The sequence below is a fragment of the Tachypleus tridentatus genome, chromosome 11, assembly GCF_004210375.1.
Source record: "Tachypleus tridentatus isolate NWPU-2018 chromosome 11, ASM421037v1, whole genome shotgun sequence".
In the NCBI taxonomy this organism is placed as follows: Eukaryota; Metazoa; Arthropoda; class Merostomata; order Xiphosura; family Limulidae; genus Tachypleus; species Tachypleus tridentatus.
This window is the reverse complement of record NC_134835.1, coordinates 68445105-68472039: the sequence shown is the minus strand read 5'-3', so window position 1 is coordinate 68472039 and position 26935 is coordinate 68445105. Positions and strand designations below refer to the sequence as shown.

Below are 26935 nucleotides of genomic sequence, written 5' to 3'. Positions count from 1 at the left end.
GAGGAAAAGATAACAGGGAAACTTGGTAAAGCCTCCTCGAAGACCCATCAGGAATGCCACCATTTTGAAGTTTCCGGTAATCTTTCAGCCATACTCATCATACTTCAAGACTTCTAGTAAGGTCTTGATGCTGTTGTATTCCTCTTTGAGGTGCACCGAATGAGCCAGGGGAAGAGACGGATACTTATTCCCGTTATGAAACAGCACAGCTTTGAGGCTTCTGGATGAACTATCAATGATGAGTTGCCACTCGTTTGGGTTACAGGCAATTCCAATTGCTTCGCAGAGACCGGATGCATTGTGGCAGAAGCAGAACCCATCTGGACGAGAGAAGAAGCTTGAAAATGTCAGTGATGCTTCCTCTGACTTGCAACTTGCACACTTTCATCTAACAAATCCTACTCCTTGAGCCTAGATGTCAAAAGCTCGACATTCGACTTTGTTAGATCAAGATCTCTGATCAAGTTATTGAGGTTTCTCTCACCAGCTGGACCTCTGAAATTATAATCTGGATCTTTAACGCCTACCTCCTCTTCTACAACATTCTAGAAAGTTCTTAAATATTTTGTAAGTTCGAGAAAATTCTCTATCAGCTTTTTAGCACTGAATCTATCTGGAATGTTCTGGAAAATAGGTAAATTTGAACATTTCGTTACCCAAGTCACAAAAGCAAAGTTTAAAGAGAAAACTAGATCTTTTCCATTTACTTTAGGTATAAGCAATTGGGAAATAACACTTTCTGGCCAGGAACAAGAAAAAAGTAATTTTTTTTTTTTTTTACATAGTGTTATTATTTTAAGAAATTCGAAATATGCATAATGTTTATTTTCAATAGCACCACTGATAAGGCTACCAATAAAAGGTCTATGACTCATGATTGTATTAAAACACACTAGGCTACTGAATGAGAAAATCAACCATGAGTAAACTGTAACGAAGTTAATATAAAAAAACGATTGCAAGACGATTTAGACTCCAGTAGGAAATGAAAACACACAGATGTGATAATGTTATTTAGTAAAATAACCTGTTACTTCTGTTAGATCGGTACAACAATTTTAATGTAGAAAGTGTATGTATATATATTAATAAAAGTCCAATATATTAAGGAATTGCAACAGTCTTTTGTATAGATACTGTATCTTTTGCCGTTACTTTCAAAACGTGTTAAAAGATGGCGCTAACCAATGTTTTCTAAAGAAACGTTTTGTGACAGATTTGGCAAGCTTCCTTGGATCGTAAAATAACTAATTTAGGAAAGCGTGTAAGAAAACTGTTTTGCCCTTCTTCACCCCAATAAAAAAAGAAGGAAAAATGAAGCACAAAGCTCATTAGAAAATATTCTAGTAATTCTTCTGAGAACAAGTTTTAATAATGATAAAGAAGTGAAAAAAATGATACTAATAAAACAAGAAGTCGGCACAATAAAATATAATTACCCTTTTTAAATTTTGTATGGCACAAAAAGAAGAGTGGCTTAACGACAGAAAACCTAAAACAATAAACGTCTTTTGGCATGCAACTTGCACTTTCCTAGACAGTGAAAAACAATCGTATTCAGTTTTATGTTGAACAAAACATATGATTTTAAATAACCATAGTAAGGAGAAAGATCCCAAAGGGGGTATCAACTGCTTCATAGTCCAATAAAAGCTCTATAACACTATGAAATGTTATTTGCCAGTTAATCCGGTGTTCATAAGATTTGAAATATATTTTACGTAGTATATCAACGAATCGTAAGAAAAACAACGTATACTAAGTACTTATGCATTTAAACCTGACGTGGCCAGGTAGTTAAGGCAGTGGACTCCTAATCCGAGGGGCGCAGGTTCGAATCTCCGTAATACCTACCATGCTCGCTCTTTCAGTCGTGGGGGCGTTATAATGTGACGGCCAGTCCCACTATTTGTTGGTGAAAGAGCAGCCAAATAGTTGGTAGTGGGTGGGGATGACGAGCTGCCTTCCCTCTAGTCTAGGGACGGCTAGCACAGATAGCCCTCGAGTAGCTTTGCGCGAAATTCAGAAAACAAACAACGTTATGCATTTGAAAAATATCTAAACTTTTAGATACTAATATGTTTACACATGAGAAAGATCTCAGTCATTACTTCACAACGATAGAAATAAAATAATTCAAACAAGTAAGTTGCTGAATGGTTCAAGTTTCATTACTTAATAAGCCAACTACTCTTAACATCCTTTATTGTGTATGCTTAGACGATACTGTTTATCCTCTAATTTAGTTTATTCAATCTGACCACAATAAGTATCCCCTTGTGACTAAGTTTATAAAACAACAAAAAAGAACGTTACATTTTCTATACTCTATGGGATAAGAAATTATACAGAGTTTTTTGTAACATTTTAGGCCTTGTATTTAACTTCTATATAACTGAAGAGGCTTATTATGTTATTATTTTTATACGCTGGTTGTTTGTTTGTCTCTTTTTATATTGCTAATCATCTTGAATACACTTACAGCTTTCAGTAAAAGTTCTGGTATTATGTTGTTAATAAATTTACAAAGTATAAGTTTGTTCTGAAGCTGGAAAGAAAACATTAAACCGACAGTTAATTTAGTTTAGCAAGGACGTATTCGTGATCACATATCTGTTGTGTTTATACTTCACAATACGAGTTTGTTTGTTTGTAATTAAGCACAAAGCTACACAAGAGTTATCTGTGCTGTGTCCACCATGGGTATCAAAACTTGATTGTTAGCGATGGAATATCGTAAAATTGTTGCTATTCTAACAGGGAACAATACACTTCTACACTGGCTGGCCACTTTAACAAGGCTATCATATATATATATATTTTGTTGATGGTCAAAACAAATTAAGCTGTGATGTATAAATACCAACATCTCAGAAGTCAGAAAATAATATTTACATATTAGAATCAAGGGCCCGGCATGGCCAGGTGGTTAGGCACTCGACTCGCAATCTGAGAGTCACGGGTTTCAATACCCATCATACCAAACATGCTTACCCTTTCAAATGTGGGATCGTTATAATGTGACAGTCAATACCGATATTCGTCGGTAAAAGAGTAGCCCAAGAGTTGGTGGTGGGCGTTGATGATTATCTGCCTTCCCTCTAGTTTTACACTGCTAAATTAAGGACGGCTAGCGCAGATAGCCCTTGTGTACTTTTGCATGAAATTTAAAAAACAAACAGTTAGAATTACAACACATTACAAGTAAATTATAGTTCCAGAGATAAACAACCAGAAAATGCAACGATACATAATTGCATTAATATTATCTTATCAAAATCTGAAATCGATTTTTATATTGGAGACTCGTTATAGTTTGTAATGATTTATATATGTACTATATTTCACAGTTTTTAGAAATTTCTGATCTTAAAACTAGTGGAAACATTTGGACAGTTTGATAACTAAACCCTGTTACATCACTCATCCATCTAAACACCTCGTATTAACTACAGTGGAATAAGAGCTAACTGTGATTTTTCATTTTTGAAAACGTTCTATTTTGCTAGAAGACGTTTTTAGGTGAGGTGTGACCTAGTAAGATTTAGTTGGCTCTGTTTTCTTTATCCCAATCCAAAAATAAATGAATGTGTTTCAACATATTACTCTCACACAACTATGAATTTTCAACTGCCACCCCAGCAGGCTACCCCACGCACTACCTACCTTTTTCGCTCGCGTCCTATTTCCTTCCGAGTAGATTACGGATGACTACGACACAGAAACTGACAAGTGAGGGCGCTGACGTCAAGAAACAGCCAATAGCCAGATTCTTCAGACGAGAGACATGGTCTGTAAAAACACCGGTCTGCAGACGTCACTGTTACAATAACCTCTATCGTTATACTTCAGTGTGTTGTGGTATAGTGATATAGTACTTCTTTTACCATGATCAGCATGTAAAAGGTATCATGCACGTAGTCGTTACCTGCGAACAATATCACAATAAACGGTGAACGTTTTAGGTTAAAAGATAAGATATATGCGTTGTATTGGTGTCGTCTGTTAGCTGTTTGTGAGACGCAAACCTGCGCTATTTGCATACTCCAAGGTGTTTTGTTTGGTGTTGTTTTAAGACGAAATGAGTTGATTTATTTGAAGCTTTCAAGGAAAAATTCGGTTGAGAAGTAGTTGAGATCTTAATTCTCTTTTAATGTATGGCAACCAACCCTGACAGCTTGGAAACACTTGATACAGATAGTTTAAGTAAGTTGACGGCAGGATTGGAAATGAAGGAGCCTCCAATAACAACGTCAACCAACGGAGACAGGAATTATCGCCTGGAAGACTTTGAAAAAAAGAAGACAATAGGTTTGAAAATGATCGTTTTTCATTTTAATATTGAAATTTCTGAGTATTTACTCTATTGTAAAGTAAAACTAGCTAAAACATGTATGCAAGCAATAATTTAATAACGAGTTTAATTCGCTAGTGATATCTTTTGTTTTTTATAAACAACTTGCATATTGCTTTCACAATTTACTGTAGATACAAGCGGTGTATTTAAATCAATAACTCGTAAGATATCGTAAGACGAATCGTGTATATGAATTATTCAAACACGACCTTTTTGTAAGTTTTGTCACACGTACATAACGTGTTTAGGTCTTTCTCCGCAATTTATTCGAGATATAAACATGTTCGTTTGCAGTAATCAAATTTCGATATGTGATGATTTTGGAGCTTTATCTATATTTCTTTTATCCTTTTTAGCTATTACAAGCTACTTTTATTTTTTTTTTTATGAGTAACATAATTATTGATGAAATTTTGTAGAATGGACAGTAACTGCCTGTCGTGGAGACATAAGTGTAGAGGAAGACGTTTCGAAAGTCTTCCGTTTTTCGTCTAATTATTTTCAAATTTTAAATAAAACTCTAAAAATACAAACTCTTTCAGGGTAAAGTATCAGCCTTTTTAAATCGGGTTTTTAAAATTAATTTTTGGATTAATTTCAATTCACTTGCACATAGCACCATAGGCAAATGTAATGATGTTTCATATTTTCTTAAATAACTTTGAGTGACAAAGTAAATGAGATACAAAGCTGAAAATTTGTTTTGCCACATCAGTGCAGTTTTTAATATTTTTTAGTGTCTGTTATATCATAATACACTTCTATTGTCTGTTTTAGAGCAAAGTCACATTGTGCTATCTGCTGGGTTCACCACTGATAATCGAATTCCTAATTTCAGGCTTGGAATATCGTAAACTTGTTGCTATTCCAACGATGAACAATGCACTTCTATACTGGCTGACCTTTTTAATAAGGCCATCGTATATGTCCTTTTTTTTTTTTTTCGATGGTCAAAACAAACTAAACCTGTGACGTATTAAGAGCCCTATAAACGCCGACTTGTGGTTGTATTCTGGTTAGTTAGCAACATAATGGATGAGAGTAAGTTTATTTTTTGTTCAGGTTTAAAAGAGGTTAGGGCATTCGGTGTGACAGGGACGTTTTTCATCAATTATCATTAATTTAAACAGCCTTTTCTTCAAAAAATCTGAGCAATCTATAAGAAATATATCTTCCAATAGGAAACTAAAGCTTTCAACAGATTATGAGAGACTGAAAGAAGACAACTGGAGTATCCGTAAGGTGCAATAAATTGCATGATTTATCCCAGTTGGCCAATTTCTTTTGAAGTTAAACAGGATTTGATTATTTCCAATGATACCGTTCCAAGAATATTTTAAAGCTGTCATAAAAACATGCGGATCTCGAAGTTAGCGAGTTTCATTTGAGTTTAGTAAAACTTATAGAAGTCTATGATTGGGTCAGAGTTGCATTTTACACTTTATTTTATATTTGATAGAGAGCAACTTTCGAATTAAACCATATGAAATGATTAACTTTGCTTACGGAACTTTCTGAGGTGATGTGATGGTGTGGGAAAAACTCAGTAGCGCTTCATAAAACGATTTTTTTTAAAAGGAAGAAAACATTCTTATCGGTTATGCCTTTTAATACTGGTTCCAATCCTTGTGGACAGTAATATTTTTTTCTTTCACTGATTAAATGCAACACGTCATTGCTCTCGTTTTGTTTGAAATTGGTTTCAGACCCAATCACATGTATATATTTCAGTAAATTCACCCTACCACAATCCGATTGAGTATCTTTGAAAATGAATGTGACATGTGTAAATCAAGTTTATAGTTTTACTCTTTGTAAGAATGAGCTATAACCTAATTTAAATATTCTAAGCATCTTATGAAGTTGGTTACATACCACGTCATAGCTATTAACTTAAAATGTGTCTCGGTTTGATAATGTGGATCTTATACCAGTTAGTAAGTATATTGGTAGATAAATTAATGTCCAGCAACATTATCACAAAGCTTTCTACTGTCAAATACCTCACTTTAAATATTGTTTTTATGAAGTTTCGGAGTATTTGCATGTCCTTTCTTCAGTACAGCGAAATTAGTTGTTTGTTTTTTGTTTTCGAATTTCGCACATAGCTACATGAGGGCTATTTGTACTAGCCATTCCTAATTTAGCAGTGTAAGACTAGAGGAAAGGCAGCTAGTTATAACACTTTAATGATAAGCATAGAACTGTGACCAACTATCTGTGTAACGAACAAAGAATGCGACCAATTATGACTGTAACGAACATGTAGCGCAACGAATTTTGAATGAGAAGAACTAGGTATAAGGAATACGGATGCGACGAATTACCCGGATACCATTTACATTTTGATAAACAATGTTAGAAAAACTACCTCTATACCAAAGATATGTGTTTTTTTCTATTTTAACCGACGTTTTGCCTTTGCGACACTGTATATTAACTCTGATAAAGCTGCGAAGGTGAAACATTGGTAAAAAAATTTGTATTTGGAGTGTAAATGTCGTTTTTTTTCTAAAGTTATCACGTTTTCAGCTATCAATTGAACTAGCTGTTTGAATTGTTTTCTGGAAATGTAATTCTTTTTTTCAAAGACAAGAAAATAAGCCTAAAGAATTCTCGTTAGTAAGCTTGACATCTGTTAGTGAGGCTCATCTTATTACAAGGGGAGTGAGAAAAAAATCAAACTGTGATTTATTAAATTATTTGTCAACAATGGACAATTTTTATCTGGAGTCTTAGCAAACGATAACTTTCATTTTCTGTATAGCATTTAGTTAATTTGTAGCACTGTTTTACTTGAATATTAGTCGAAATTAATTTTGGTATTCGCTTGCTTATAACGTTTATTGTTTCGAATATATGAATACAATGAGTTAAAATTATACTAATATATTAATAAAAAAGTATTTCTTTTCTCGACAAATTTGGCCCGGCATTGCCAGGTGGGTTAAGGCGTTTGACTCGTAATATGAGGGTCGCGGGTTCGAATCCCCGTCCTACCGTACATACTCGCCCTTTCAACCGTAGGAGTGTTATAATATGATAGTCAATCCCACTATTCGCTAGTAAAAGAGTAGCCCAAGAGTTTGCGATGGGTGGTGATGACTAGCTGCCTTCCCTCTAGTCTTACACCTATAAATTAGGGATAACTAGCACAGATAGCCCTCGAGTAACTTTGCGCGAAATTCAAAAAACAAAACAAACTCACTGAATTACTTGCACCAACGAGATGAGAGGGGAAGAGAAAGAGGTTACAGCGCTTTCATAATACCCTTCCATGTAAGGTGTTGGAGATCATAACACTTAAAACACATCAGTGAAACGAAGTTAATGAACATATGTTAGTTAATGATTAATTAAGTCATCCTCATTTAATTTGGTCAGTAAAAGTTAAAATCATGAGTTTGGAAGAGTTGTTATTACGATTTATCGGATATATTTATTTTTGTATATCTTACTAGGAAGTCTTGATATCTCTGTTGTATTATAATATGCGTCTAAGTGTAATAAGTTAAATCAGCTTATGCACGTGCATTTAGAACTTAAACAGCTGTAGCTACATTCAACGAGAACAACATGCAAACAGAATTCCCATTCCACCTTGAGCTGTCTTCCAGTTGAACGAACAATGACGGCTCGTGACATGTTCAGAGATGTTGGAGCAAAAAAATTGCGAAAAAGAAATACTAGCAAACATACTTATTCGTTACTTGAAGCGAAAATGCTCATATTTTCAACAAAGGACTTTATTTCATGGGCAACAGTTAAACCTCGAGACCTTTAACTTGTTCTATCACTGTAGTACAAAATAAACGCAACAACATTAACACGTGTCGAATGGAGGAGATATAGAACAAGAAAAACTAAACGGATACAAAGATTTATATTATTAGGAAAGGCGGGTGAAAAACTTGGTTTATGAGCCATTTTGGTGAGTGAGAAAGACTCCAGTGTGAGATTTACAAAACGTCTTGAACATGCATGGCGGACGTTAGTCCAAAATAGGGCTACAAAAACATGGACACGAAGAACTATTAATAAGCACCTTGTTTTATGCATTATTATCTCTCGAAGAGATAAGGAAACCTATGGTAAATAAATGTTTCAGTGGGAGCGTGAGTCTTTATCTATTGTGTCATATCTGTTATAATATATACTTTGAGTTGTTGGAAAGAACTCTAAGAATAATGCTTCAAAAACAAAAAGAAACAACTTAAAGTATTACCTTCTAAAAGGAGGCGAACCTTTATTTAACGGTTAAGAGTGTATGTTTTCTTATAGAAAAGCCACATCGGGCTATCTGCCTGAATCCACCGAGGAGAATACTTAGTGGTTACACTGGTTAAGAAAGATTGATTCCGATGGTATAAAAAGATTAAAGGAAATATATTTGATTTCTTTGTACCACATAATTTTAAAGACTTATGCTCCTACAGCTGTGCGTCTGTATAAGGTAAATTACTTATCTATTATAATTCATGTACACGTGGTATTGACGTTATAACCAGTAAGAAATTGATAACCAAACGTATACTTCTGTGAAACGGTAAAATATCTCGTTTCTTTGAAAGAGAGCAGAAAACCATCTGCGAGAGTTAATTGTTTTAACCACCTGCACTTCTTTACAGTTTTGTCAGTCAGTCGGAGACAGTTTATATTGTACTGACAACAGTGAAACGTGCGCATGCCACGAATCACGAAAATAATTATGCACTCTGTAGGCTACAACAGAGGATGACATATAAACTTCAAAAGCAACAAATAAAGTATTTGGTATTTTTAATTTTGCTTTAATTTACTCTTGCAACAGAACTCTTTCCTCGATCCTTCACAAGTACATCTAATCATGAATATGTAAGGTATTAATTATATATACATAGATTGCTCCTTCTATATGTAGGCCAGGCATGGCCAGGTGCGTTAAGGCGTTCGACTCGTTATCCGAGGGTCGTGGGTGTGAATCCTCTTCACACCAAACATGCTCGCCCTTTCAGCCGTGAGGGCGTTATAATGTAACGGTCAATCCCACTTTGTTCATAAGAGTAGCCCAAGAGTTGGCGGTGGATGGTGATGACTACCTGCCTTCTCTCTAGTCTTACACTGCTAAATTAGAGGCGGCTAGCGCAGATAGCCCTCGTGTAGCTTTGCGTGAAATTCAGAAACAAACGAAAAGAACCTTCTACATGTACATGCCTCACTACACACTGTAAAAATAGTAAATGTACTGTTCAAACTGTGTTGTTTTTGCTTTACTTTTAATATAATCAATACATTTGTTTGTAAAGCTGTTTGTAATTTTATTTCAATGTAATCATGATAGCCCATCCAAATAGCTTCCTACATCGACAAAACTAAATGTCTGCTCTGGGAATTCCAAGTAACAGAAGACTTTTAGGTTTTTAAATTCAGATTTACAATCTTTTGTAAAGGACAGAACAAAAATAATAATTTTTATATAAAACTCAACATTCTATTATTGGATATCTAGAAGACAGACTGACTTGTGTCCCTTCTGATGTTATGTCCACCTTCATCTAAAATATCATGCCACGTTTATATAAAATAAATTTGGTTTACTGAGAACTGATACTGATTCACTGATTGGTATAAAACCAATAGGAAATGAACTGCTACTGAAACTCTAACGTTAATACTTAATGTTTTTAAACAGTAAAAAGTTCCAACTAATTCTTCACTCCTTTCTCAGTCGTTATGGGGTCACGTTTATGTATGAGAGCAACCTCACTTTATACTTTCTATTTGGAAGTACTGCAGTGTTGCAAAGGTTTTACACCACGACCACATCTTGAGGATTGAATAAGATTCGTAACATTGAAACACTTGATATTTAGGTGTTTTGTAGTTGTATTAAGCGTTGAATGTGTAACCTTTTGTCGACAGTGCTGAACTTTTATTCAACACATCTCGCTATTATCATGCTTTATTCGGTAGATTGGAATAAGTGACACACGTATGCGTGGACTTATTCCTAAATCGCGTAACTTTTCAAACGATTTATTATTTAAAATGATTGAACAGTCGAAGATAAAAATGGGATAGTTCTACAATGCTAACACCATTTTCACTTTTGATGGATCTAAAGTTATTATAAATATTGTAACACTACATTCGATCCTCTAGTCCATTCATCGATCATATCTGAGAAAACAGTTACAAGTTCGAATTCTTATTGTTTGAAGCAACCATGGGTAATTATTAGTCATCATAAATCATGTACAGATTCCCTTATATAATCTCACTGACAAATAAATGAGGAAAATGTTTTAAAATAATGTGACGATTGTATGTATCACACTTAGTTATTTAAACAGTCAAAATTAATTTATTCTAATGGTATGTACAAAATATTATCCATCAATCGAAGTCTCATAACAAATATCTCAGAAGTATATTTGTAAGACAACGCTAAAATTAAGATAACTTTCAAGTATATAATCACATAGCTGTCTTCTATAGGGTATGAAAGAACACAGCAATTTTTCAATGTCATCAGAATGCCTACTTCCATATTGCCAAAATCCCCGGAGATTTCTTTAAATCGTCTAGGAATCAGAATGACTTATCATTTTCTCCCGGTTCACATGCCGCTCAGCTAATATGTTCTGAAAGAAAACCGTTCATTAAATGTTACTCACACTACAATAGATCAAAGTCCATCCATTCTTTATACTGATGTTGGTTCGTTACGGGAAAAAAAAAATGAGAATGAATGGAAACGTGACACCTCACGATCGTTTACCGCTGTAAGTTTTGCAACATTATTCATCAGAGTTAAGATAACTGGAAGATCTATGCAGAGCTAAGCGAATCATTTCAGAAACATTGTTTGTATCCTTTAATTTCATTTTCTCTTATTCTTTGATAGATGAAACTTTGTAGAATGGACGGCATCTGCCTGTTGTGGAGACACAAGTGTAGAGGACGACGTTTCGTAGGTCTTCCGCTTATCGTCTTAAGGTTGGAAAATTTTCGAAACATCGTCCTCTACACTTGTACATTAACGTCAGGCAGTTGCCGTCAGTTCTACAAAGTACATTTTTACTTGTCTTCGATACCCATAAATATCTCTACCATACAATCCGCTGACTTTATCAAACACAGTGTACAAGATGAAACTTGTTTTCTTTTACTAATCTGTGGGTAAGAAAGAATAAGTTTTTTTTTTTTAAATTTATATACCACATCGTATGGCTGAAGATCGGTATAGACTCTAAGTGAAATGTTCATGTTGGTCGCGTTCCAAAGCTGACCTTGTATGATGCAAACGCTACATTTTCTCTCTGCCAATTACGGTTCGTCATGACAGGTGATTAGGGATGCTCGACTCGCAATTTGAGGGTCGCGGGATCGAATCCCAGTCATGCCAAACACGATTGTACTTTCAGCCATGAGGGCATTTTAATGTTCGGTCAATATCACTATTCGTTGATAAGCGTAGTCTTAGAGTAGGCGGTGGGTAGTGATGACTAGCTGCCTTCCTTCTCGTCTTCCACTGCTAAATTAAGGATGGCTAGTACAGAGGTCCCTCGTGTACCTTTGCTTGAAATTCAAAAACAAATTACCATTTGCAACACTAATAATAACAATATTTTGCATGTATTTTAGTAATCTTCAGTTCGATGAAACGGAAAGAAAGACCCATAACTCTAATCCATTTTACTGCAATTCTACGGATTTACAACAAACAAATCCATTACTTTTCATACAAAGATGAAGTCTACAGAATTAAAATGTGGAGCTCCAACATGTACATTACGTTTATTGTTTCTCTACCTATTAAGAATGTAGTCATGAAGAAGCAACGAAACCCATTTGCTACAATTACTTTTTCCTTGTTTTATCTTTCTCAGTATAGCAGCATTTGTTAAATCTTTATACTTGCATATATTTGGTTTTTATCTCTTGTATAATAAACCTGGGCTAATTTAACCTATTACATTTCCAGTATGTAGGAATGTAAAATATTTAAAACTGTGTTTTAGTTTATTTTATAACTTTAGTTTATTGAACTAAAATGGCAATACAACATCTCTTGTTTAGAATCAGAGATATACAAATGTTGGTGTGTTTTTTCATTGCATGTTATATAGTCTACTTCTAGAATACCGTACAAAGTTCCAATATGATTTATTCTATAAGTAACATTTAAGTTGCATAAAATAAAATGAAACTCTTGAACAAGCAGCTTTCTCTTCAGCTGATTGAAGTATACCTTTAAGCCAATACTAGTAAAAGGGGTTTATTTCAAATGAAATATCTTAAACAAACGTGCCATTCTCATCCAGTTTATTCTTGTTTTAATTGATGTTTTGAGTGAGGATTCAAAATATCATTGATTTAGGTTGTTTAGATTCTGTCCATGCAGAAAGAAGAGCAGATATACAGTTAGGACGCTAACTAAAGTCGCGGGTTCGAATCCCCGTTACATCAAACATGCCTAGCTGCCACCCCTCTAGTCTTTCACTGCTAAATTAGAGACGGCTAGCGCAGATAGCTCTGGTGTAGCTTCGCTCGAAATTCACAAGAAACCACGCTTCTTCCTGCCGTTATCATCTGTGATCTAAACAAGTTTCAAGTCATATCTATAAAACAGCTCAAAGCCTATGTTAGAGCTAATACCGAGATAAATGAATTTTTTTTCTATTAGATATCACTGTACACGCCTTATTGACTTCACGGAATTATCCAGCAGTGAAACTTGGAAAATTTAAATTAATTTACTAGTTTTCGCGTCTTCTGTATATCACATATCCTCGTGTAGAATTCTTGTATTGTTTTCAATCTTCAAGTCGTACTGCGTCCAATGAATACTCCTATGTGTCACTGCATTTCAACATTTCTAGTTGGGGTAAAGAAATAATTAATTTTAGTACACGCTTTTAAATTCTAGTTTCATCAATTTAACATTAATGCCATCCAATTACAAGGATTAGGAACCGATTAGAAGCTCTGTTTTTGAGCTTGCAATGAAATATCTGATTTTAAGGTAAATGATTAAACTACTTGCTAGAAAAGTTATGATGAAACAAATAAGATAATGAGGACATACGAACCTCAGTATTATCGTTTGACTTATTAATGAAAATAAAACTTTATACAAAATTTGGGTAAATAGGTAAACGAGCAGAAGAGCTACTAATCAATCCAAATAAATTAAGTAAAATAGCAATGTGTGAATTATTAATGAAGTTAAAAATTTGTAGGATGAATGTGAGAAGTGGAAGTATGATCATGGTTTCTTGTACAGAAGTTGAAACGCCATCTTTTAAACACTCAGTTGCAGACCATTACAGTTTTTAAACTTGTGCATATTCTGCGTACAAATCCACTGAAACAACATGATGTATTGATGATGAAGTAAACAATGAGAGTGTATACGAGTGTAGAAAATGAAGCAATGAGTAATTGAGAGTGTAACTCGCTGGAAAGTTTGTTTGTTTGTTTGTTTGTTTTGGAATTTCACACAAAGCTACTCGAGGGCTATCTGTGCTAGCCGTCCCTAATTTAGCAGTGTAAGACTAGAGGGAAGGCAGCTAGTCATCACCACCCACCGCCAACTCTTGGGCTACTCTTTTACCAACGAATAGTGGGATTGACCGTAACTTTATAACGCCCCCACGGCTGGGAGGGCGAGCATGTTTGGCGCGACTCGGGCGCGAACCCGCGACCCTCAGATTACGAAGCGCACGCCTTAACGCGCTAGGCCATGCCAGGCCCTCGCTGGAAAGAATGGGTCGATAAGACAAAACAAGCCAAGTGAAGCATATTTGTAAGAAAGATAACTGGGGAACATGATGTGAGCTTCAGAAACAACAAATTATTAACATCGATGTTGCAATATTAGTTTTTGTAGTATAATTATTTGGTTAAGCTTATACTTAAAATAAATTTAAATAGACAAATAATATTTTCTTTCTACATTGAGTCATTCAATTGCTTTACTGCGTCTTTAATAAAATGCAAACAACATAAATGACTTGTGAGAATTTTCACACTCGCGCGCGCGCGTTATTATTATGCAGTAATATCCAATTAAGGAAATGAGAAAAATGCTGGAGATTCGAGTAACACAACAAATGATTCGTAAACGGTTACGTAAACAAACTTGATATAACTATCGCTTCTGTTCTCGCACTATATAAATTATCTAAATCATAATATTCACATTAAGCTTAAAACAAAATAGTAATGTATATGTAACAACAAAGAATACAAACAAGAATATAGGGATGATACAATTATACATAGATAATCCCTACATGACTTTGAATATTATAATTTAATGTTACACTGTAAGATGTATACTTTATCTTACAGCTGCAGTAATATTATATTCTTGACTTTGGTATGCAGTTTCGTTATCGTAATATCATTGCCAAGTCAGAGTAAACATCAATGTAATATAATAAACAGGTAAGGACTTTCGTACAAGGAAAACGAAGCTGAATAAAAACGTGTCTTGATTATTACACTCACGCTACGAATCAAATTGGCCGAGTTCGTAACCATTTAGTACTCATGTATTCTACAATGCAACATTAAATTTTAATATTAAGTCATGTAGAGATGGTCTATAAATAACTGTCATTTCCATATCTTTGTTTGTATTCTTTTTCATCCCTACATCACTTTACATTTAAAAAATATTTTGTCACTTGCTACTGATTATGAATTACAGATATTTAGAAACTGGTTTTGGTTCTAACTCGCATATGTTCCTTTCTTTGCTTCATCCAGAATTCCATCGTTAACTTCTGCCTTTTTATACTCCTTTCTTGACCCACGTTTTCTGCCTATCTTGCTTCTGTTTCTTGTATATAGTACTATTATAACGTTTCGTTGAACTAAGAAACGTACCTGCTATACTTGCTCACTTCAATAGCTTTATAATTACTTTAGATACTGCAATCCCTTGACCACTTATATAATAACAAAAGGCTGGCCACTTCTTCACTTATTTTAACCGATATTACATTATTCCTAACTTCGTAATAAATATGGATTACATGGCAGTTATTGATTTATTATTTAAAAGTTATTTGGCATATCAATTTAATAAGACTATTTTAACAGACAAAATATGCAACAGTTTGAAGGAGTGAGACAGTTCACAGAATGTTCTAATAACACTGGTCCCCACAACAAAACTTGTTACTTGAATACCAAGTTTACTTATTACAGTATACTACTTCTATTGTGAAGAGATTTACACTTACATTAGTTTTGTTGAACACTTGTTGAAACAAATCTAGCTTAGCCTGACCAACATGCAAAGAGAAGTGTTCATTACTTACTGTTAATTATTATGTTTGTCGGATTTGGTTACACTATAAGAAAGACATAAACTTGATTCGCGTCTGGTGGACACTCGTATTAGGGGATGCTTGTTTTTTCATCGCCTTCTTTGATGGCAAGCTATACAATTTCCCATTTGTTACAAACTCGTTGTGTTAAGTTTTATATTGTTGTATCGACTTGGCAATACAAAATGAAACTTCTAAACGTTCCCTGACGCAAAACAATTTATTCTTCTTTAATATTGCCACAAAGGTACACTGAATATACTGGTGTTTAGTTGAGATAAACTTAGTATAACTCAAATAGACAGGTGAAAACAGATGGTTCCCATCGCTACGTGTTGTTTTACGGCAGTAAAAAGATGTATCTGTTTACTTCGTAAGCTAGATGAGTATTTTATTGGAAAGACTTTGAAAGCTCTCGGAGATGGGTAGATTGATTTTCGGGGGCGTTCCGAATTAAGAAAGTATCTTTTGGGATATATTAATGCTTTGGCAAAGTGTTTTTTCTTATAACAAAGCAACAGTGGGATATCTGAGTACACCGAGGGGAACGGAACCCCTGATTTTAGCACAAGAGTATGTCTAACTGCATATTTAATTTTTTGCCTTAGATGCTTATTTTATTTGCAAAAAACAAACCTCACAAATTATTTAGCGAGTTTGAGAAGAAAGCAATTGAATTATTTCAAATTGTTAAAACTTTCTATGACAAATTAAAACGAGTGCAACTCCGGTTATTGGCGAGTCGCTACATCCACAAATTTGTGCAGTTTTTAGGCAGTAATTTTGATAATTATCATATGTTCGCCTGTTTTTTGTTGAAGTGAGCTTTATATTAACTTATTTCGTGTCTGTGTAATTTGTGGACAACTTACTATCCTGTAACAGAGCCTGAGTTGATTTATCAATAAAACTTTAAACCGTTTTCATCACATCACTAGATGTGATTTTTGTTCACTTGTATAATACTTAACATATTAGTGGCATATTGAAACACTATTACGTGGCATTAGAATATACGTGTTGTTCTGTGAGACTATATATTATGCATATTATGCAACTTTCAGATAGACGTACACGTAACCTGACCTCCTGAACAACTAAACAAAATTGGCCTCAAGTAGTGCATTCCAATATCATTTCTACAAAAATAAAAATGCCTCCAAATTATACCAAACTACTTTGCAGCTGTAATAGCGAAATGACGTGTTTCTACATCGTATGACTTTTGAAAAAGGTGTTTTCAATTGGATATTATTTCTTGACGTTCAAAAACACAAGATGAATATTTGAAATTGATGTATTGTAGAAAGGAATCAAATATTTGAAAGGGTAAAATGTAAGGTTCGGACACAAAATTTGTCTTTGGGATTAACGAAACTATTTTGTTTAGTAAGTGACTGTTTATTTATTTCGATAAACCAGAAAGTATTTCTTTTAGCGAACGTTCGGTAATTATATAATCAAAATAGTACCTACAAATATGTGTTATTTCAAGTGACACCAAAACGTACAGCTTTATCCTACCTAATAACAACAAGGTCTAGTGGTTAGGACGCTGGACTCGTATTGTGAAGGTTGCGGGTTCAAATACCGGTCATCAAACATGCTCATCCTCTCAGCCGTGGGGGTGTTATAATGTGGCTGTCAGTCCCATTTTGTTTGTAAAAAAAGATCAGGCCGAAGGTTAAGGTTGGGTGGTGTTGACAAATCTTCTCCACCTAGTCAGTCACGATCAAATCGGGGATAGCTACTATAGGTATCCCTCGCGTAGCTTTGCGCGTAATTCAAACCAAAATCAATGGTGTAAAGTAAAATTCAGTGTAACAACTGATTTGAAGAATGTAATAATAGAATTATAAATACTTTAAACACTTAACCAGCTTTATTGTGGTAGTTTGTTATTAACTGTAACCATAAGTAAGGATATGCATCATTTTATGTGACTCTGACTCTAGTTATCCTGAAACGTTTGTATTCTGTTTGGAACGTTTAACGTTATCTTTTTAGCTTTCGTCCGGTAAATTTATGAAATATGAAAGTACATTTAAAACCTGAAGTTCACTGTAGGAAACGTCTGTAGCGACTAGAAAGTAAAATCTCCACAAATTTTCCTTGTTTGAAAATCGTCCAAATTTCTAGCTTAAAGTTCATCCTTTGGTGGCTTAAATGTAGAAAAAAAATAACATCTGCTAAAATTAAATAAGATTATGATAAGTCTGAAAAATGAAATGGATGTACATCAACAGATCTATCGATGCATGTTCTTATAGAACACATCACTCACACGTAGTTCTGATTTGCCGTTGGAACCGCGCCTGGCATGGCCAGGTGGTTAAGGCACCCGACTCATAATCCGAGGGTCGCGGGTTCGAATTCCAATCACACAAAACATGCTCGCCTTTTCAGCCGTGGGGACATTATAATGTGACGATCAATCCCACTATTCGTTAGTAAAAGAGTAGCCAAAGAGTTGGCGGTGAGTGGTGATGACGAGCTGCCTTCTCTCTATTCTTACACTGCTAAATTATGGACGGTAACCGCAGATAGCTCTTATGCAGCTTTGCGCGAAATTCAAAACAAGCCAAACCGTTGGAACCGAAAATCTATACAAGTGAGTGTGCGTTTAATAATAAATATAATTAATAATAAAAAACGCTGTAATTGGCAGCTATTTGACGCGCAGAAATGTTCATCAAGTAATCAGCAAGTAGAGATACAGAAACTACTATAGTAAGAAAAAAAATCAAAACAATTGTAGTACGTTTCTCCTTTTAAAGTGTTTCCCGTATTTTATTATAAACACATTTATCTCTTTAATAAAACCTTAGATAATTTCGCCAATAGCAGCAAAATAAATTATTTCTTACACGCAGTGTCATTTTTTACAAGTATCACTGGAAACAAGGTTAATCACCTGGTGAGGATAATGGTAAACAGTTTAACTACCGTAAGTACTCGTTATGATAAATAACTGTAACGATAAATATAATGGTTTGCTAGATAAAAGCAGTAAATATGTATGGCCGTAAATTAGTTAATTTAAAATACAAAATTGTGTAGACTTAATCGCCACGAAAGTTCCTATAACTGATGCTAGCATAAGATGACAAGGAATGATGTAAGCATTGCAGACAACTTAGTTATAAAAAAAAATCTAACCTTTACTGTTAAAAAGCATGTTAAGTATACTTGCCAGATGTTATGATATATATATCTTGGCTAAATCACGATACTGATTAGGTTTTGTGAATTTTTCTTTAAAAAAAAAAAAGTGCGTAGAAAATGAGTATACTTCCGAAAAAGCTGGTTTTACTCAGACCTGTTTTACATTGTGTACAAAATAATGAACATAGTGTGCTGATACAAACATTATAGCGTACGATTTGAAAGAAGCCAAATTACACAAATGTACATACGCGTGGTAACCTAGGTACGTGGTGACACAGAAAACACCATTTAATTTTTGAAAATATTATAAGTGTTAGAAAGGTACTTAAAGAACTGTGGTTTATACTAAATCGTATTAATATTTTTTTACATAAAGAAAAAAAAATTCTGCTCCCAAAAATTGGCACCACTTGTGCTGTACTTGGTCGAAATAAGTGTTTTGCAAATTGACTTGTATTTGATAAATTGTTTTCGTACTAACACTTATATACCAAACTATCTGTACGTTATGAATAGCATCATGTAAACACGTATACACGCAGTCGTTATGTGGGATGAAAACGTGTAAAACTGTCTTTCACTCTCGCGCGCAAATCTATGAAAATAAACTAAAACGAGGCACGTCCAGTTGAAGAGAATCTTGTTGAACGCCCTGTATACTACTGGTCTGTAAAAAGTCTGCTAAATTGTCTTGTTTCATCATGTGCTAGCTGCAGTAGTTACAAACGAACGACCCGCTTTAGAATTGAAGTGATATATCATTGACGTCTGGTGCTTATTAGAATACGTGTGGTGGCAGTTATTTTTTATGTTACTGCAAAAATGTTATTGTTGGATAAGTGTAATTGAAACTGAATGTTACCGGATTCTACAACGGACAATACTAACGTTCTTGGCACACCCTGATGTATAGTGTCATTAGCTGTATATACGTGCACGTGCACAGTATACACCTGCCTTTACGCCCACGTTATACTCTTCTCGGGACGTTCACCTTCAAAATTGTGCCTTGCTTGAGGCAGTTTACGTTCTACCACGAAGTTAAGAGGAAATTTGGGGCTTGTGCAGGGTTATACACTGTATTCCGGCATCTATGTACACTATCCTTCTGTCGTTATGCTAGCTTTAAAAATCAGTGTATTACAAAGGAATGTCTTCCTTGCCACATCTTGAATGTTTATGGTCATCTGTAATCCCCCATCCCCACCGCCCATGTAAACACCTATCAGATAACTGTCAACTCACTTGTAGAATACTCACATTCTTAGAGAATTTCAGTATGTTGTATTTGACTATATAATGTTTTCCTTATAGCAAAGTCCCATCTAGGTATCTCTTGTGTCCATTAAGGGAAATCAAACTCCTAATTTTAGCATTGCAATTTTAAAACTGACCACTGTCCCACCGGGGGAACATATTAGAAAAATGTTCCTCTTAGTTCCATTAAAAACACGTAAATTTACCAACATTTATCTTTTAGTGCTCCTTATTTAATTGAGTATATCTAGAGAATTGTTATAAAACCAGTCCTAATGATTAACATACCTTTCAAGTTACTGTACTTGTTTGTAACGGTTATAGATCAATGTGTATGAGAAACTTTATGATGTTACAAAATATGTACATTCAAGAAGTCTTGACAGAAATGAATAAAAATGTGGACCTTTCGAAATCGCTAGGGTTAGGAGGCTTTTATTCATTACTATGAGAAACTTTAAGTTTTCTTCTGAGAAAGCCTATTAATAAAATGATTACAAGATAAAATAGTTTATTTGTTATTCAGTTAGAAAAATGACGTACTTGTAGGTTCACGACCGGTTAATCTGATGTTATTTTGCTGACAGTGAATGTGATAGATGTGGTATTGTTAATTTGTATGTGATGACTATTTTAGACACTTTATTTCACTAAGTTTGTCAGAACAAGTAGCCACGAAAGTTCTTTCCAACCTACGTTGGTTCTTGGAGATTTAAAAAACTAAGTTTAATTTATTTTATTAATTTTAAATATTGTTCTTAATGTTCTAATTATAGAACTGCAAAAAGAATGATTTGAAACAATGATTTAAAGATAGTTTATAACCAATTAATACTACACATTCACCCTGCCTTTAAGAAAGTCAAACATTGACCAAAGATACGTAACCGCAATGCTCTCTTATTGGAAGAGTAAGGTTGAAATAAATGTTCAGGTTTTGTTTTCAGTAGGAATAGACTGTTTTAAATGGTTTAAGCTCATTACAACAAGTTAACGACTCGTATATTCTAAAAAAAGTAGGCGCTGAAAACTGTAATCAAATGTACGATTGAAATTAAGTTCAGTTTTTGTTTACTTAACGGATTCTCTCCGTAGTATGAAAGTTTCCCATGTGTAACTTATGCATGATCCTTACGAGTACAGATGTTATTTACTGTGTGTGCTTTCTAGTGTTAGCAGTCAACTTGTGCTAATTAACCTTAGCACGTTAAGGTCATTTGTTTGAATACATTCGATTAAAAAACAAATGCAACGAGACTCGCTCAACAAAATCAATAGTCATTTTACAGCAGCAATAATAGCTGTCAGAAGTATTGGATAAGCTGTTTCTAACAAAAGGCCACAGCTTGTTATCAGAGCTTAAAAAGGAAACTAAAATCTCTGGAAACGAGGCTATTGAAATGCCTAATTATAGGATGATTCACTGTTTTTATTTTTAGTTGATTAATTTTCTTCTCATAGGCTGAATTACATTGTTAGAACATTTCATGTTTCTTTAATAATAGGGTTATTGAATACTAGTCTCATCTCACAAAGTGAGAACATCGAAGGTTAATATTAACATCCCGTGACTGGATATTTAGAAGAACAAATTTTAAGATACGAGTAAAAGTATTAGAAACTTAAACTAAGATCGTTATTATTATTATTATTTCTTAAAAAAGTCAACTTTATCTACATTATTAAAAACTATTTGTATTTCTCAAAGGTTTTTCAAACACAATCTTTAATTTTACTTATGGAGTATTAAATGTTTATTTATATAAGACGTAACTTTCGTATTTTATCTATATAATATAGACATTTATGCAACTATAATTTGCTTTTTAGGACAGTAAACCTTCACAAAGTTATAAAGAGAACGTAAAATAGGTCACTGATATTTTTTTATTACCAACTAAAACTACATTGCAACCATTATGACATTTTGTGAATATAATAAACACGTTCAAGGAAACAATCGCAGATAGTTTGAATATCAAAATATGGCTGTCTTATCCATCAACTGTATTGTAGTATTTTTAAAACAAGATTCACTACATTATCTATTAGCATATTTAACACTGTTCAGGTTTTGGTGTGTTTAATAAACTTCAGACTTATTTGTTCTCTCAAGAAACACTGTATTTTAGTAATCATTATATAAGTCACGACTAAACAGACGATATTTCGGTGATGTAATTATGGGGGGGGGGTGATTTAATATACCACATCGTGATTATTTTGTCTTGTTTCTACTCAGCCTGTTCCCCAGTAGAACAGTGACAAGTTTTAAAGGCTCTGAAACAAACAAATCCTCCCAAGCCAGGAAGGAATCTCGTAGCTAAAAGCGAGGGGGGGGGATTGTGTGGGGGAGGACGTTGTTATAAGGTTTTGTTATAATGAATACATTGAATGAACAGTTATTTTTTCATGTAAGTATTTTAATCTTTATAAAGCAATCGTTAGTACTTTCTATCCACTTAAAACTGCCTTTTAAAACAGATTAATAATTCCTTATTGACTGAAGGAACTTTGTTCCATTAAAATGAAAATGTAATATAATATTTTTAAATAGAATGTAAAACAAAGAATATTTATTGACTGGGATATTAATTTGACCATGGCACAAGTCACTCACATTTAACATAATTTACATGGAATATAGGAATATTCATTTTGGTGACGCACGCGCGCACACATCAATAGCACAATGAGAGAAATCGTATTTAACGTAATATGACCTGGGGGTTTCCTAACTATAGTTCTGTTTTTGCATTCGTTTAATAAGATAATGCACCTGATATAAAGTCAAATAATGATAAAATACATGAAATACCTTTTAACGTAGTTTACATAATACAAGAAGCAGACAGAATGGTTCTGTCGATGTTTTAAAATTTGTCTTTCTTTGGTTTCGTCATTCTCTGTTAATCTGTTCCGTCCTCGTAAAAATGGCAGAAATTCGATTAAGATGTTAATTTACAGACAATCAAAGGTATTTTACAACTTGCTTTACTTTAATTTCTTTTAAAATGCTCAAGATCGGGACAAATCAAGTGACCTTAAAATTCATAACTACACTGGAAATTAATATATGAACTTCACAATATGTATATATACACATAATATAATATTTACAAGATATACGGTAAATATGTAACCTAAAATATTGAGTGTTTTTGTTACCATTATGTTTTTACACGTTGTTAGGTGACATTTTGTCTCAGTACAACATCTAACTCGTTATGTTGTTTGACCATTAACGATAAATGTGACTTTTTACACAGAATATAAGAATATTAGTTTTGATAACATTGGTTTATTTTGTACATTATACATACTAACATTAAATATTTTAAAGAAGTCTTACCAATGAAAATTTATCAAAATAAATAGTAAAAACCATAATCTTGCAACATTAGCTATTAGTGAATGTTTATAAATCGATACCTTCCATTCCCTGGTGGGTAAACATTACTTTTTACGTTTTTACAACGCTAGAATCCGGGATCCGATTTCCTGCGATGGAAATTAGTTCAGATAACCCATTGTGTAGCTCTGCTCTAAATAAATAAATTAATAAAACATAAGCTCCAAATTATAACAATTTGTACGGCACTAATTCGTCTTTACTGTGTTCCGGTATAATATATTACAAACAGTCCAGTTATATTTTTCTTTATTCAGTCATTGTGGTTTTAAGAAGAGCAGTGTATGACAGTATATCAAACACACTGCTCTCCATAACAGTCGCTCATGTAACAGTAGCTTATATGAAGTGTTTCCTACTACTGCTGTGCTTGTTGTATTTCGGATATTCTAATAAGCTCTGTATTGAGCTGAACGCGTCCTCAACAATGGACACTGTAGACATGGTGTGGTGGGAAATACTGTTATACACTGTTTGGAAAACCCATAAATGACAAGATTTTAATACTTGGAAAAGCCATTCACACCATACCTAAAAAGACGACAAAAAACACCAAAAACACAAAAATTTTGATTTTCTTTTTCTACCCGAACCGTAGTAGCCAAAATTTGTAATACCAAAATTCTCCTCAAGTTTCCCTTACGGTCAGTCCACTATTCGTTGGTAAAAGAGTAGCCTAAGAGTTAGTGGTGGATGGTGATGACTAGACTGTCTTCCTCTAGTCTTTTCATTGCTAAATTAGGGACGGCCAGCACACAGTCCTCGTAGAGCTTTGCGTAAAATTCCAAACAAAGAAATAATACGCGTAAATAGATCGTGTTTAGTGTACTGCTGTAAGAGATTGAAAACGACTGTGAAGGGAAAACAGAATAATTCATGTAGATAAGAATTGATTATTGACTGATAGGGAACAAATTTAAAATAGCATAACGATATTACAAATCAAATGTTTTGTTAGAATTATAATGGCATTATTTTATTATAATATTTTTCTGTTGCATATAGTTTGACAAAAAAAAAAAAAATGAATACACATGTTTCTGCCAGTAAATTAACCGCAACGTTTGAATAGGTTCTACTCTAATAGTATACGCACTTTATTAAAATCATGTTTGTACAAACCGTTTCCAGTCAATCTACTCAAGATTTGGGTAGTTATTACAATTGTAACTTCAATATATTGTTTAAGTTAGAAGCATTAGAAACTAATAGGCTTAAAACTTCTGCAGATTTATTTTTACACATTCATTTTAATTTGTCCATTGCGGAATTTTGATTTTGAATTAGCACTGAATACACTAAGAGGGATGTGGGGAAAGAGCACCTGCATTTAACATGATCTATATAACAAATTTTAGGCCGTTTTGTTTATAAGGCTTCTCCAGGTTGCGGCACTTAAGCCGTAACTTAAAACGTTATACTGCATACATAAACAGTTTCAAAGAATCCTGACTCATTATTCTACCTAACTGAGTTCTGGTATTATATAGAATATTTCTTGGGCAGTGACTTGTGATGGACGAAAGGTAGATCTGAAATACTGTTTTAACACTGCTCTGGTTATAATAAATGTGTGAAAACTGGCTAATACGATTTTATTAATGTTACAAAGACGTTCATTTGAATCGATATATATGAAATCATTTTAGAATGATAACAGACACAGCTGATCCAACTACTCTGTTAATGACATTTTGTCACCCAGTATACGGGTAACAAAAAAGAACGTACATTAACGAATACTGAGTGAGAAGCCGTTTCATTTCTCACCAGGGGTTATGTTATGTACTTTAGTGGATTTCTCTGTTCAGGTAGGAGGTTACTGTTTTCTTTCTCTTATATTTCATATGCACATATCTTATCTGGAGTATAAGACCTAGTTTCAGCTGACACGTAGTAATACTTTATGCATTTCTGCTGGTTCTTCGTGTCTTGATAGTATACATGAGTAACCATAAGAACTTTAATATCCTTTTTTAGCAGTGTTTATTCTATTCTTTTCTGTTTCGAGGGGCATACAATTCAGTTTTGTTTTATACTTTTGGCTGGTCGTAGTTAACAACAACAAATTTATTAAGATAGATTTGTGTATGATGACCCAACTAAATTAACACATGCCATTTGAAACGCACTATTTTTTTATCGAGAAAACGTGAGATAACAAGGTGTACTATCTGTATCATGGTGATCTGCTGTGTAACTACTTTAATTCTTTGGATGGATTATAATGATTATTTCTTGTTAGCAGAAGGTTCCGGTTACACAGTATTACAGGGAAACTCTTGTGTCACTAAGCAACAAATGGATGCCAGGTCAATGCTCTCAGAAGATCGAATTAAATTACAAACTTGTTGGAACAAACGATAAAAAAAAGCGACAAAATTCGGCACGTTTCAGTTCAGCGAACAAAGAATCTCATTATGCTTTAGTTTGCCAGAATCCATGAGTGTAATGTGGATATGCATGATAGTTATCTCACTGTTAATCCCGTATTAGTAAAAAAGTTCTATAACTTCTCTACGTACTTTCTTTAAGATATTGTACGATTACTTTATTACTATTCAAGAACGTAGATTGTTTTTTTTTTTATATTCACATCGAAGAGATGTTACTCGTTATTAGTTGATTGTTATAATTTATTTACTTAGTTCCATAAGTGTGCGTTTTCTTCTCAAACAGGATATGACGTCAATACTAAGAACAACTATTCAGTGGCGCTACCTGCTGTATTTAATTTCGGTTTTTTGTTTGTTTGTTTGGAATTAAGCACAAAGTTACGCAATGGGTTATCTGTGCTCTGTCCGTCAGGGGTATAGAAACTCGGTTTCTAGCAGTGCGAGTCCGCAGGCATACAGCTATGTCACTGGAGGGGGTCTTTCGTTTACCATGCCAATTATTTAAGCCTCATTAAATCAAATTGTTTTACATTATTAGGTTTAGAAATAATCTTAATGTGTTGTATAGGTTCACTGGTTAATCACGCTTATTTAATGAATAATTTTGTACTTCAACTATTTAAATATCCCCAAATTCTGATCTCTTGAAGTTCTTTATTGTAGGTCCAATATCCCTTGCACCTCATCCAGAACATTCATATGAATAAATAGCTTTGTAGTTCTATAATTTTGCAATATTAGTGTTTTAGCTCGAATAATTTAAGCACACTTTACTAAAACAACAAAATCTACTGAACTCGTAACTAAATCACTATCAGAAAATTCCTTTACTTTGCTCGTGGCCCTTTTATTATCTACCCTATTCGAAGTTAATCTAGTTTTTATTTTCTCCTAACTTTATCAATTGTAAGTGAGAACCCAGTTTATTGAATCACTTAGAAACTAAGATATCTGGAATAAATATTTTGAAGTATGAGTCCGTGGATGTCTTTATGTGATAATTTAGTGGTTAAACAAACGT

General features: G+C 33.9%; 1 protein-coding gene across 3 annotated transcripts in view; it reads left to right on the top strand.

The window, feature by feature from the left end:
• The first annotated feature begins 3748 nt into the window (after nt 1-3748).
• LOC143232379 (cAMP-dependent protein kinase catalytic subunit 3-like) overlaps nt 3749-26935 on the top strand; it is a 78943-nt gene continuing 55756 nt past the window's right edge. For all 3 annotated transcript variants that reach the window (XR_013017513.1, XM_076467727.1, XM_076467726.1), the window contains exon 1: nt 3749-4311. Coding sequence is in view for 2 of the 3 variants with exons in the window: in XM_076467727.1 (XP_076323842.1) it covers nt 4158-4311 (154 nt within the window). In the remaining variant the exon portion in view is untranslated. The remainder of the gene's footprint in view (nt 4312-26935) is intronic.